The 14958-nt window shown below is 37.7% G+C and overlaps 2 protein-coding genes across 2 annotated transcripts in view; both read right to left on the bottom strand.

Annotated features, from left to right (window-relative positions):
- Nucleotides 1-364: 364 nt before the first annotated feature.
- On the bottom strand, nt 365-2068 carry sox21a (SRY-box transcription factor 21a). The gene has a single exon (XM_084427096.1). It carries the CDS (start codon nt 1763-1765, stop codon nt 1046-1048), a length of 720 nt encoding a protein of 239 aa, XP_084283222.1. The 5' UTR covers nt 1766-2068; the 3' UTR covers nt 365-1045.
- Nucleotides 2069-12854: 10786 nt separating this feature from the next.
- Nucleotides 12855-14958, bottom strand: part of abcc4 (ATP binding cassette subfamily C member 4 (PEL blood group)) — a 53304-nt gene continuing 51200 nt past the window's right edge. The window contains exon 30 of the mRNA XM_084426677.1: nt 12855-13857. Coding sequence (XP_084282803.1) covers nt 13768-13857 — 90 coding nt within the window. The 3' untranslated portion in view covers nt 12855-13767. The remainder of the gene's footprint in view (nt 13858-14958) is intronic.

Genomic DNA, 14958 nt, shown 5'->3' with positions numbered 1-14958 from the left:
AACAGATTGTTTCCCCATTCGTTTGCCATTATATTAATTTTGTCAACATTAAACAATGACAAACAGATGTTAGAATGTGATCGGAAGATGATTCCTTCTGTAAATTTGTCATTTCTCTCAAAGTAATTTTAACAGAAGAATGTAAATGCTACACTAAAAAACGTTTAATTGGTTAACTACGTTACTAAATCATACATGGTATAAAATAACATTTTACAAGACAATATATTGCAAAAGTATGATGTACTTTAAAATATATGAAGAAAACTACACACATATATGCATAGCCTACTGCCAAACTACAGTATAGTTTAAAAAAGTGAATATGTTTATATGAAAGTTTAAAGTATGAATAGTCTCACAATTTATGCCAATAGGTATTCCCAAAATTCATTCTGTGAACCATTTATTGTAAGTAGCCTATTTAACATTTATTTGTAATTATTGTTTTCAGTTATTTGAGTGTTTTATGTCGATTAGTTAATGTTGATAGCATTATTTAATCATGTAGTGTGTTTGTGTGTGTAAAACTTTGGTCTTTGTTATTATTATGAGCACATTTTACAGTAACAGATTGTAATAGCTCTATATTTGGCTGTTGTATTAACATTATGTTTTTAATGACATATACAGCCAACAAAAAATATAGCCAACAACATGCCCATAATGCTTGTAACATAATAGGCCTATATATATAGGCTTTTTTTTTCTTTTCTTTTTTCATAAAATACGAAAAAAAGGTTACACTTTATTTTAAGGTGCTTGTTACAGTGTAACTATACATTTAAGTACTGAGTGATATTAATTAACAACATTTTACTATATAAACAGGGCTAAGGTTAGTTTGGTTTAGTTGCATATGCATTATGTTATTACTACAGTGAGTGCATGTAACATGTAACAAAGACACTAAAATAAAGCGTTTCCGAAAAAAAAGATTAAAAGCGAACTCCTTTGCACAAATAATATTTTACAAATTTATTTCTTTTTACAAATGCAAAACTTTAAACAAGTGCACGTGACCATATACCACAAGAACATCCAATCACATCGTCGCGGCGTATGTCAGGTAATGTTCGTGCTGAGCTTTGGTCATTCCTGGTAAAAGCACGTAAGAAGAAGGAACAGCAGGTCCAGAACCCGGCCAGCCCAGGCAGTTATAGGGCACCATGTGGCCCGGGTTCCCCGGAGACGGGTGAGCGTGTGGCGCACCGGCCAGAACCCCCATACCGGGGAACGCGGAGACTCCACCGGGATACCCGAGCAAAGAGTAATGTGGGAAAGGAGCAGGGGGTAATTCCGTAATTTTGGAATTCAGGTCAAGAAACTGATAGGGGTTGGCGGACAGGTGGTGGTGACTGAAAAACACCCGAGTAGCAGCAGCGACAGACGTCTTTTCCGCGCTCAGCGAGTCCGCGAGCGCGTCACCGGGTAACCGCGCACTTTTCAACGGGTCACTGTCACCCAGATTATACGTCACATTAAAATGATACCTATCTTTTTTGACCAAGGTTTTGGGCTTTCGCCGCGGTCTGTATTTGTAATCCGGGTGTTCTTTCATGTGAACGGCTCTCAGGCGTTTGGCCTCGTCGATAAAAGGTCTTTTTTCAGAGTCTGACAAGAGCTTCCATTCGCCTCCGAGGCGTTTGCTGATCTCGGAGTTGTGCATCTTCGGGTTGTCCAGTGCCATCTTGCGTCTCTGAGCTCTCGACCACACCATAAAAGCGTTCATAGGACGCTTAACATGGTCCATAGGCTTTGCCATTTCTGAAACAGTTTCCTCTGGTGCTCCTTTTTCAATTCAGTCCAGCGGAAAGCAGCCCAAAGTTCCTTTCACGCACAGTTCAGTCAGACCTGGCTATGTTACCTTTTGTAACATGGCACCAAAATCTGAGTCTCCGCCTAGAAACAAGTTTTACTCTTTGCCAAGTATCATTGACTTACAAAAATGCCATCAGATAGGGCTTTTTATCTCTTCAAACAAGTGGCAATAGTTGTAGCTGTTATCCATGGACGCACGGTGAGTTTCTGAAGTGACCTGGGTTTGAAGCGCATCACACACTGCTTAGATTTGTACCTCCTGCGCTGAGTTTTGAATGAAGTGGGCGTGTCACTTCGTCCTGAGATAAATGACGTCACTGCGTGTGTGTCCTGTGAAATCTAGCAGCACTGTGTGTGGGGCAGTTTACTTCCACTGGTAGCACTCCGATGACAACATTACATTATTACATCTTTAACAGATAGTTAAATCTAAACTAAAGATATTAGTCATCAAAACTTAAATAATGTAAATTGTAGTATTGTAGAAATTATGTAGAGAGCAAAGATGTTATACAAATCAAAACTACTACTTGTACATTTTGTACACATTAAAAAAAAACCTTTGTTGGTTTAACTTAAAAGAGTAAGTAGGCCTAACCTGGTTGCTTCTCCAAAGTTAAGTTAATTGAAATTTAAAATATTGAGTTACAATATAATACAATGAAGGATATTGGTTTAATCAACAGAAACTCAATATATTATTTTATCTGAATCACATCAATGTGTTTTTATCTTTTAATGTTGTTTAACAAAGTAAAAATACACATTTACAATTATGTACTTGCATCGCATTCAAGTTGTGCATTTTTTCAGTTCATTTCCTGGGCCTTATTTTTTGACATATTTAATATACGAATATATAAATTAGCTCTCCAAGGCTAAATGAATGAATAAATAAATACTCAGTTGTCATCTTTGTTTTGGCAACTCAGTGCTTAACCAATAGGTTGCTATTTCATCACAGATACTGTGTCATTAAAAGACACCCATTGAAGTTCAGTTAACATTGTGTCCATAACTGCGGTTTCCCATCACTATGTGATTATGATGCATTTTGTTGAATGGCTTTCAATATTAGAGAAGGGAAGTGCTTATTATTAAGTCAAGCGTGGAAATTCGACACTGTCGTCATTTCTCTTAATGATGTCTCTTTGTATACGCTTAAATCTTCATAATCTTCTTGTAACCATGGATGTACTATTTGCAGACAATTTATCCACCTTACATCCTTGTAATATAAACTACTCAAGCCCAAATTACAATTGGCAGCAATAAAGCAGTGCTTCTTAAAAAAGTATATTAAATAATAACTGGATGGCATTTACATGCAACGTGATGAGGTCATGTGACAATGTAGAATACTACTGTTGAAATGTTTATTGTACATGTATGTATATTCCATAAACTACAAACATAGCCCTGCAATCTCTTTTTTCACGTAAGCACAATAAACATTGACACAAGGCAATGTGTTTTCATTGTATTTCATTACTGCATACACAAATGAACAAGAAATCAAACCATGTTTTCATCAACAGGAAGTGATAAGATCCTTTTGTGATTGGAGCGATCATACCCTGAGAACTAGGAGGTGTCTGTCATGAGTCAGGACCACACCAGAACAATATGCTCCGGGGTAATTAAAGGAACAAATGACTCTTAAAACCGGCTCTGTGTTTAGCCTCCTTTTATTCTCCTGAAAACATCTCGGAACGCATCTTGGAACTGCATGAGTGCTCTCGGTTATCTCTCAAAGAGAAGCTTATTTAGCAGAAAGGAAAAGAAGGTCCTTTGGAGAGAGCGGAAGAAAAGAACAATGCGTTAAAAGGAGAAATCCTTTAATTTTCAGCTAGAAGAAGAACCATTGTATGTCCAGCTTTGCCCTGCCTTCAGTTCTTCATCTCCACAGTGCTTTGACAGAACCACCATAGCACTCTAAACATTTGTGTTCTAAAGAACATGAAAGAATCACTTATATAACTGTGCAGAAGACGTTTAACCAGACTGAAGAGATAATAATAGTGATGAACTATACAGACCCTTTCCAAAAAAATTAGAATATCATGGAAAAGTTTATTTATTTCCATAATTCCTAACCCTTCCATTCAAAACGTTAAACTTCCATAGATTATAGATTCAGGGCCCACAACTTAAACGATTTCAAGTATTTAGTTGTTTATTTGTACATAATTTGGGCTTTCAGCTTATAAAACCCACGAAAACAGGATTTCAAAAAATTTGAATACTGTGAAGAAATCAGCCCAAATTTTACAGGGCATGAATGTTTTAAACTGAGTGTCACACACTACTCATCTACTAAACTCAAATCACCTGCACAGGTTTTCCCAGGTGTCATTAAATTGCTTCACTTCGGTTCAATTGTCTCAGTTAGGATCAATATGGGGAAGACTGCAGACTTGACAACTGGCCAGAAGACCATCATTGATACCCTCCATAGGATGGGCAAGCCACAAAAGTTCATAGCTAAGGAGGCTGGCTGTTCACAGAGTGCTGTGTCCAAGCATATCAATTGAAAGTCTAGTGGAAGGGCAAAATGTGGCAGGAGAAGATGCACCAGCAGAAGAGCTGACCGTGGGCTTCAGCGGATTATCAAACAGAGAATCCTGCTGGAAAATGAAGTCAGCATCTCCATAAAGCTTGTCTGCTGAAGGAAGCATGAAGTGCTCTGAAAATGTCCTGGTAGACGGCTGCGTTGAGTGGACAGCACAGTGGACCAACACCAGCCGATGACCTGGCTCCCCAAACCATCACTGACTGTGGAAACTTCACACTGGACTTCAAGCATCTTGGATTGTGTGCCTCTCCATTCTTCCTCCAGACTCTGGGACCTTGGTTTCCAAATGAGATGCAAAATTTGCTCTCATCAGAAAAGAGGACTTTGGTCAACTGTGCTTTATTAAATGCAGAGTCAACGCAGCCGTCTACCAGGACATTTTCAGAGCCCTTCATGCTGACTTCATTTTCCAGCAGGATTTGCACCTGCCCACACTGCCAAAAGAACCAAAACCTGGTTCAATGACCATGGTATTACTGTGTAATTACTGTGTGATTTCATGTAATATTCTAATTTTCTGGGATTTTGATTTTGTGGGTTTCATAAGCTGTAAGCCATAATCATCAAAATTATAACAAATAAAGGCTTGAAATATCTCACTTTGCATGTAATGAGTCTATATAATATATTAGTTTCACCTGTTAAGTTGAATTCTTGAAATAAATAAACTTTTCCATGATATTCAAATTTTTTGGAAAGGGTCTGTATATTCACATTTCCTGAAGAAAATGCGTGTGATGCTCAGGTTTGGGAAAAATCCAAAAGTGTAAATTACAACCCACAGGAAACTGAATTGGAATTAAAAATTTTATGACAGGAATAGGAATTTGCTGAATAGTATTTTGAAGAAATTCAATGCATTCATGGGAAAATGTATCATTCTCTCAGTCCACAAGGCCTTTTTTAAGTTATATTTTGACCATATTATGGCTTTATTGGATAGGACAGTTAGATATCAGATATGAAAGCATGGGTGGAGAGAGGGGAACTTGATCGTCAAACTCGGGTCACCAGAGGCACAGCTGTGCTATATGTCGGTGAGCTGCCCACGAGGCTATTGGCTTTACAAGAAGGTTCAAACAAGGTTTTGTGAAGCCAGTATTCAAAATGTGTTTGCTCTTCTTTGCTCTTCTAGTCAAAAATGACATACATTTCTTTGAATTTCAGTTTAAAGGGGCTATGTGTAGGTTTTTACTTAAAAAAATCTTTAAGATAGAGTTTTCATTTGTACATTTATGAGCCAACCATAATGTAATAGAAAGAATGACACCTTGACTGTCCACCACGGTTGCCTCTATCAGCCTGTAGGCTCCGAATTGGCGCGAAAATTCACAAAATGTGACGTTATGCGCGTTCTCGTCTACTTCGGCTTACATCCGTACGGCAGCCATTAGTAAGCAGCGGCAATCGCTAGCAGTAGTGTTCCAAATGGACTCTGCGGACGGAAAGAAGCGACCAGCCTCCAGCACAATCCAGACACCCACGGAAACTCCTCGTAAGTAAGTAAAAAAAAAAAAAAAAAGCCTTATCTAGTGCGGCCAAAATAGAGAGGCGTCGGGCAAAGAAAAGAGCATAGACTGTAAAAAATATGGACAAAGCATCTGGGACGTCACCCATAGACTTTCTGAAGAACGGTTTTGAAGCCGTTTATGGGGGGTATGGGCGGCGCCATCTTGGAAAATCTTGGGAAATCCTAACCCCGCCCACCTTCTGACGCAGCGCGCGTCACTCAGCTCGCTCTGCTACTCCGGTTATCTCTGTGTATATTTTAGGCAACGAAATATGTTATAAAACACCATACTAACTCTTTTCGTTTTCATTTAAAGAAATCTTAAACATTATAGCCACACAAATGTGGTTCAGGCAACGCGTATTGATTATATTCACTGCACATAACGTTTGCCTATTTATAAAAAAACAAAATATAAAACACAACCCTGCCTCTTTTCGGTTTAAATATAATATAAAAATATTAAACATTTGAATATGGTCCAGGCAATATGTGCATTTGTACTAAACAACAGATTTTGCAGTAAACAACATTACAGATCATCTTCGTTGTATTAAAATTTAAAATGACAAAACTCAATCCAGTCTCTTTTTGTTAAATTTCAGTTTTATCAATATTAGCCATTATAAAGGTATAAGTAAAAGGTACAAGAAGCTATACAAATAAAGCAAACTATTCAGTCAAACATACAAAGTCAGCGCTCTAGTCTAACCATACAACGGTAAAGTTAAATAGCTTATAAAGTTATGAAACTTCCCCACAGCCAAAACGATTGCCCAGGGAACAAATTATAGATTCACGAGACCAAAAATCGCCCGTTAGATATAGACAAGACGAATTATATCTCATGTTTAACCACTACAGAGACGCCAGAGTCCGCGGCAAACGTCAGAACGACTAGCCGAGGAAAGGCTGTTCCAGGCGGGATTATTATTATCCCGAAAGCATCGTTAGCCAACTATGGTCGCAAGTTCCGTTGTTATCAGCATAGTTCAACGATTTGGTGTTTCCCGAAACCATCGTTCCAACGAACGTTCGCAAACAGCATCGCAAACTTGTGTGGTTGGAACGACAGCTCTCGAGCTGTGGTTAGAAGCATAGTTTCTACATGAGATGTAGACTGAATAAATCCTTATCTTTAGCACAATAAGCAAGCTGACATTCAGTACAACCCGTGTTATTTATTTAGAATAGCCTACATACAAATGTAATTTACATCTTTTAGTTTGTCAAGGGATTTAAAGCACCGTTTTTGAAGACTGCGCATGTGCGAACGTGCTCTACTATGTAAGAACGAGCCAAATATTGAGTCTGGTAATAAAGCAAAATAACTGAGAAAAATTTGAAATGGTCTTCAGATGCCATGTCTGTAACTTATATGACAAAATCTAGCGTTAATTCGATCTCAAACAGATAAATTAAAATAAGTTATTAGTCCACCATGTGCGAGACGTCATTAACCAACGTGGTTGAACGATACTTTGCTACATACGGTTTCGGGAAACAGTCGTGACTAGCTAGTTGATTTCTCCAACGATGCATCGTACTATGGCAGTTAAGCAGCGAGCTATATAGTTGTACGGGAAACGCACCCCAGCACAGCTGAAAGGTTTGAGCGGCACCCTCGAATGTACAGGCGCGAATTTGCATTTACTTCACCCTGAGGCTTAATCGTTTCACTTTTAACTGGCATCATTTACATTTATGCATTTGGCAGACACTTTTATCCAAAGCGATATACATTGCATTTCAGGGTACACATCTTACATTCTTATCAGTTCTTGCTTTCCCTGGGAATCGAACCCATAACCTTAGCGTTGCAAGCACCAACACTCTACTGTTTGAGCTACAGGAAAGCTCAAACAGTGAAAGGGCCTTTACATTTGCCAAAAATAGGATTTTTTTTGTTATTTAAAAACAAACAAGCAAGCCGAGCCCAGATGAGAAAAAGTGACACAAAAGTAACATAACACATTATTTTCCATAAAAAGTAACAAAGTAATGCAATTAGTTACTTTGATATGAAGTAACACAATACTGTAACTCATTACTTTTAAAAGTAACTTTCCCTAACACTGCTTATATTCAAATTCATATTGCAACTCTGCGTCCTGTCAGGAATGGAATTGAAATTCTCAATTCTGAATGGCACACAACCGCCGGGTTCAATAACCAATCATGAAACCTTAAAAAAGTATCGAGTCACACCGTGCATGAAACAGTCGGATCATTTGAACGAATTCCACTTGAAATGTCTAGAACATACAGTGTCCTACGACATGCAGTATCCACCACAACGTACGGCCACCCAGCGCTTGACGTGCTTTCGGCCCGCCATTACAGGGGTCCCGAGTCTTTTCACCCGCTCCAGCGTCGAGCACACAGCCCTCCCATGACGAACCCAGAATCCAGCTGACATCACAAGCTGTTTTGTTGGCTGTCCTTTGTAGGCCGTAATGAATCCAGTGAATGTGAAAGGAGATAAAAGGACAGCTCCAGTGAGAGTGAAGGATGGTCACACTGTGTGGCTAATGTTCTGAAGGGTTTCACTGTGGAGAATGCTAACAATGGAAGCAAATGGCAGGACAATGACCAGTGTTTTTGTCCACTCAATTTGTCTGAGGTCCTTCAACCTAATCACATTCACTCAGAGTCATTTGAAGGTTTTGTTCGAAACAGAAACTGCTGAGAGTTCAGGCCCGTGAACAAAAGGACAGAAAGGGGAAGAATCCTCATCTATCACCATGACAGCCGGACTTTAAGACAGGGATTTGGGTCCAAAGAAAACACGGGATGAATGGAGAGGATTGGAGAGAAAAGCCAACGTTTATTCTCTCAAAAAGTCATCAGATATGCTCGACCATCACGTGCATGAGAACGGCTTGAGTTGTTGTCGAAGTTCTTTGTTAATGGGACTATGAAACCTTGAAAACATTTTTTGGAGGTTAAGTTTATACAATTGATGACAAACTCTTTTATAATTTGCTTTGTAATTACATAATTCAAGCTCTTAAATATACATAACAACACTTTTTAGTTGTCAGGGAAAATAAAGAATTTAGTTTTCTGATAAGGCATGCACTTTAACAAACGTGAGGTCTAAAAAGGGAAACAACGGCATGGAATATTTAAATGAATAAAGTGGAAACAAAATAATGTATAATGCAAAGATGTAAAAGATGAATATCCCTGATGGGTAACATACTAGAAGGGTATAGTGAAGTGTAAAAAAAAAAAAAAAAAAAAAAAAAAAAAAAAAAAAATTTAAATAAAAAAAGTTAAATACGAAACATAACACAAGGTGATCATGTTCCCAAGCAATTTCCATATTTTCCAAAATAAATCTAACTTGTCATTACTGATCAATCACAATCTCTCTATACTGTATGTATGATGTATAGCTTCTTGTTAATAGAAAATTCTAATGTTCAACATTAATACACACACAAAATGAAGGGTTTCATTTTTCAAGCGCTAATATTAATTCTTACGTAAAAAATGCATGTTAAGAGTTTTTTCTGAATTGTATTTTCAAAGGCTTTTGGAGAGTAAACTTGCACATTGCTGACATAATTCCTGTGTTTGTGTATTTTAATGTGTTCATGAAAAAGTATTGAAGAATATCAATATGTTCAATTCTTTACTGTCAACGTATTGTATTTTAACGTGCCCCACTGACATCTAGGCCTATCGTAAGAGCCTTACTGTAAATGCAATTCAGGCTTGTTTTTACAATCTTGAGGGATGAGTCGAAACCATTTTCAGAGGTAAACGACAGAAGAACTTCATCTGGTTTGAACTGGGAAAATCATTTAAGCGTGTCGAGTGTAATCAGTTATCAATCTACTTTGTAGAAGCGAGGAGGAGAAGCGAACAGCTGCTTTCCATGTCACACTGATTTCTGACCTTCATCAGCCCTTTGTGCAACTTTACAACTGATATTAAGACCGTGCCATAAGACACAGAATGGAGGTGGTAGCGTGACGAATGCTTCTCTCCCTGCTCCTTTAAGCAATTTGCTCCAGAAAAGCAATTTCTGTCAGAAAGTGTTTTGTTTAGAAGAATTAACTTTAGTTCTTTTGTTCTGTTCATGAGGAAATGGCGCATATAAAAACAAAACAACATGATAAACTACTCCTAAAAAGTACTGGGAAACTTAAGCCACACCTAATGTCTTTATGTCTTCACATTAGAATACAGAATAAATCAAGCATTGTCTGCAAAAACAAACTTTTCTGAGCCACTTGTCCAGTTTTTTTGAAGTCGGCATTGAAACGAAGGTTGCGATGGTCTTTTCTTCCCATGTGTGAAGTAAATCTGAGTGAAACGGCTTCTCGAACAAGAACAAATGTAGGGCGGGACTTGATTTTGTTCATCGGGAATTGATTGGATGCTTGTGGTTTGCTATTGGTCAATCTCATGCGAGTGACAGGTGGCCCCGCCCTCACGCCAGTAAACACGTCATCAGAGAAGAGAAGAGAAAAGAAAAGAGATTATAGACTACGAGGGCACATGATTTTTTTTTAAATAATGCTATGTATGGATAAATCATAATAAATACTGCAATATTCCATCAAAAAATATATAATAATTGTTATTGTTATGGTGATTTTTGGTGGCTGTATAAAGTCTGTTCTCCTCAATTTCACACTGGTATCCTAACACAGATGTAGACCTTCAAATTAAAGAAATAGTTTTCAAAAATATGTATTTTGAATGTGTTTACAAATAGCCAGTGGGCTGCAATGTTTTTCTGAATCCAAACGTTCTTCAAAATATAGAAAGTCATACAGATTTGGAAAGACATGATGAGGGTGAGTAAATGATGGGGGAACTTTCATTCCTTTGAACCATGGACATGTTCCACTAATATTAGACAACTATAAAGTGTCCAAATAGTTAATATTTTAAACAATACATATTTTAAAGTGTTTGTGCTTTCTTTCGATACCTATAGCTGTCCTGGTAGTAGGACACTTGGCGGGTTGTTTATTGCCTTTTTTTAATAGTAATTATCATAAATTAGGTATCATTCAAAAGCTTAAACGCAAAATGAATCCTGTGAAAATCGTTTTGATTGACGGTGCATGTCAAATAATTTAAGAATCTTCACTTCAAATGATTAAAACCAAGGACAGGCATCTAAATTGCAAGATAATGCACAAAATTAAAGTAACTCTGGCCTACTTATCAACATGTTTAAGAGAGAGAGAGTGTGTGTGTGTGTGTGTGTGTGTGTGTTCAGCTTTGCCATGAGATCATCGCTGTAAGGGAAGCATACCACATATCTCCCATTATAATGGATCTGGCTATCCTTTCACATCTTCTCCCAATTTTTGCGCATTACGAGAGTGTATTGAAAGTGCCGTTTCAATGGAAAGGTAAAGGCACGCATTCCTTCTTGTGCACACCTTTGAACTGAACACAATAGGATCGTCTACTGCAAAGATCCCACACTTTTGTTTGTCCATCCAGGAGGAGAAAGGCCTACAGTATCGCTTACTCTCCAGAGATGATGGTTACGATTACAGACAAAGCCACAAATGTCGGGGACAAGAGGCTGTGATTCGATGCCTGCTCGCCTAACACATTGCCTCTTGTTCTCAGTCAATCCAGGATTTTGCCTTCAGGTTAATTCTTTTATGCCCTAACATAACTTAGTCTCAAAACACCATGAGACACGGATGACAGACTGTAAACAAATACCTGCTGTCACCTGCGGCACCAAATCTTAAAGACGTTATGGGGCGGGATGTAAAGTGACAACGTTTTTCTTCTCCGGGTTATTGGGATACAGGGGGATTCCCAGTTGTAATCAACCCATATGGAAATGAAGGTTAGGATAACTCTGTGCGGTACGACGTGATGATTATCAGTGTTGTCGTTCTACTGTGATTAATAAAAAATAAAAAAATGCAGTAAAAACGAATGCAATGTATCAAGCCCCTGACCAGTGCTAGGCAAGTACATGTTTATATGTAATCTGGATTGCGTAATCATATTCCAAAACTTGTAATTAGATCACATTATTTAAAAAATAAAATAAAAATAAATCAGATTACATTGATTAGCTACATGATTGATATTCACAACATCACTCAGAATTCATTGATTCCCCCAAATTCTTCTTTTTTATCTTTTAAATGTTCCTTTCTCAAAAGTTGTATGGAATTGAACAAACACACCGGCCGCTGTAATTTATTTGGATTGTTTTCATTTTCAAATGATTTATTTCTTATAATTTAACTTTTTTTATTATTTAATCATTAACTTTTCATAAATGTATGAACCCCCAGAAGTTCCTTCCCACACCCTAGCTAGGAAACCTCTGACATGATGTAATGTTTAATGCACTTCATGTTGTTGATAATAAACAAAATAATAAAAAATGATTTCTCTTTATATTTTATTGTATATGGTACAAGATTATATTATTCAAATCAATGTTATAAAAAAAGCTAGTCCAAAGCAATCAAAAAGTAGTCACACTGTGAAAAGTTATCAGTTGACTTAATTTAAGGGCAACAAACCATGTTAAGTGATGTGAACTTGACAATTCCACATAACTTATTTTACAATTATGCATGTTTTTACTTAATTTTAATGCAATGGGTTTCCTCACTTTTTTCCACAACTGATCATTTTTTACAGTGCAGATTATATTACCTAAAATGTGTAATGTAATAGATTACATTACTAACAACTATTTTTATCATGTCATTTGTATTCAGTAATGGACTACGTTCTGTAAGTAATCCACCCAGCACTGCCCCTGATCCGTACGTATATTCCCTAAAAAGCTGTATTCATACTACTAGTGCAGTTCAAGCTACATGTTTTTGACTGGTTAGCATGATCCCAAAACAAAACAAATAAATACAAATACCCATCAAAACACAAACATCAATGTAAGAAAATGATTGAGGAATGAATACAAAAAGCATGTTTTGTGTAATACCAAGTGTTTAATCCAAATACAAGAATCTGATATGACAATTTCAAACACAAATGTGAACATAACTGCAACTTTTGAACAGTAAACAGTGATTCTTCAACTCACTGCCACTCAACATCACTTTCATTCTCAAAGTTCCACATTCACAAAAAAAATTATAAAAATAAAAGTATTTTTTTAAAAGTTCAAAAGAATCAAGGACAGCATTACATTTAAAGGATATATTTAACAAAAAAGTAAAAGTCCAGCACAAGAACTGTCTTTATATTCTATATAAAAAAAACACATTTTCAGATAGATTGTTTTCCAGCAAATATGTTTATCTCTAAGCTGTCTCTACAAAGTGTTTATTGTTTTTGATTAAGGCAAATGGAGTGTCATAATAATAATAATAATAATGAAACAGATGCTGTTTTTAAACTTGACTACTTTCAAGAGCCCTCTCAGTACAGAGTTGTCTTAACATTCAGAAGGCCTTATCGTGTCGTCAGAATCAGCAGCTTTTTAAGGATCATGGAGTGTAAAGGCACCGGTAAAACTAAATCAGTCTAGATCATAGCATAGTGTTTCATTTGAGCAAAGGCAAGAAATCTCTTTGGCCCATAGCAGTCCTGTACTATACTTATACATTAAGGCACATATTCATAATCATAATATACAGTGCACAACCAAGTGCTATCACGCTGGAGAAATCAGAGCGCTGGTGTAGAGTTGAACTGGGTCTTCCTCTCGTGTGTGACTGCAGCCTGTCCTCTCTGGAGATGTTGGCGTGTGTACGCGTCTCCTGCTCCGCTCAGCCAGGTGTCTTGGGCGAGGGAGGCAGAACTTTGTGGCTGTTGCCTTCAGCAGAAGCCGAGGATGCTGGGATAGCCGTGCCCCGTGTACATCATCCACTCTTCCAGGCTGTTATAGGGCAGTCTCGAAGATAATCAAGCTGCCGTCTCCAGTGGTGGCGAAACCGTTGAGCTGGTGGGCCGGACTGCGGTTCATGTAGGCCTGTAAACCAAAAGAGATAGAGCGCGGTTAGTGTGACGTATATGCAGTGCTGGGTAGTAACCGATTAACATGTAATCTGGATTACATAATCAGATTACAAAAATTAAGTACTTGTAGTTTAAGGGAATTTTAAACCGGAATATAATCCAGTAACATTTTTATTGATTCTTTTTTATCTTTTCAATTTTTCTTTTTAAAAAAGCTCATCACATATACCGTATTTTCCGCACTATAAGGCGCACTTAAAAGCCTTTAATTTTTTCAAAAAACGACAGTGCGCCTTATAATCCGGAGCGCCTTATATATATATGGATCTGGCGCCTTATGTTAACGTCTGTTAAACAACCGCTGACTTAAACCTTGTTTATACTTTCGCCTGACACCGGAGCGCGAGCCTCCGCTGACTGCGCGCGCAACTCCCCAAACAGACGCATTTATACTTGACGCAACTGTTTTGTTTTAGACTGAACACCAGACCATACAACTGATTTAGACGCGCAAACTGGGTGCCGGTGTGATGAGATGTACTACTAATATCCGTCTGCTCGGGCAGATTCGGCTCAAAGTCATGCATCTTCGGATTCAGAGGCGCGCGCGCTGTTAAGCCGAATCTGCCCGAGCAGACGGATATTATTTTTTTTATTAACTTCGCGCTCATGCGGACGCGTCGAGTATAAACAAGGTATCTTGGTTTACATTTGGACTTTGGATGTGATCTTAGGCTTGAAAAGGTTGGTGACCACTGCATAACGCAAACCCAGTCAAACGTTTGACTGCAGTATCTTCTATTCTATATGCGCCTTATAATCCGGTGCGCCCTATATATGAAAACAGTTCTAAAATAGGCCATTCATTGAAGGTGCGCCTTATAATCCGGTGCGCCTTATAGTGCGGAAAATACGGTATATATGTTGGTAAAGTCTTCTCGATTTGTTGAATTGCACACACAAGCCACTAGTTCAGAGAGGGAACATTCCACATTCCATCATTCCACATTTAAGGAGCGTTTCCTCTGTTGCATATCTGATCAAACTCTGATGAACATATTTAAATTATTATTTGAGTTATTCTTCAGTTATACATGGTTAAATGACTCACTAT

This window comes from Rutilus rutilus (genome assembly GCF_951802725.1).
Source record: "Rutilus rutilus genome assembly, chromosome: 12".
Classification (NCBI taxonomy): domain Eukaryota; kingdom Metazoa; phylum Chordata; class Actinopteri; order Cypriniformes; family Leuciscidae; genus Rutilus; species Rutilus rutilus.
The sequence above is the reverse complement of the archived record's forward strand: the minus strand, read 5'-3'. Positions and strand labels throughout refer to the sequence as shown.

Excerpts from the sequence above, each read along its gene's own strand:
- sox21a (XM_084427096.1), bottom strand. The coding sequence starts at position 1,765 with ATGGCAAAGCCTATGGACCATGTTAAGCGTCCTATGAACGCTTTTATG.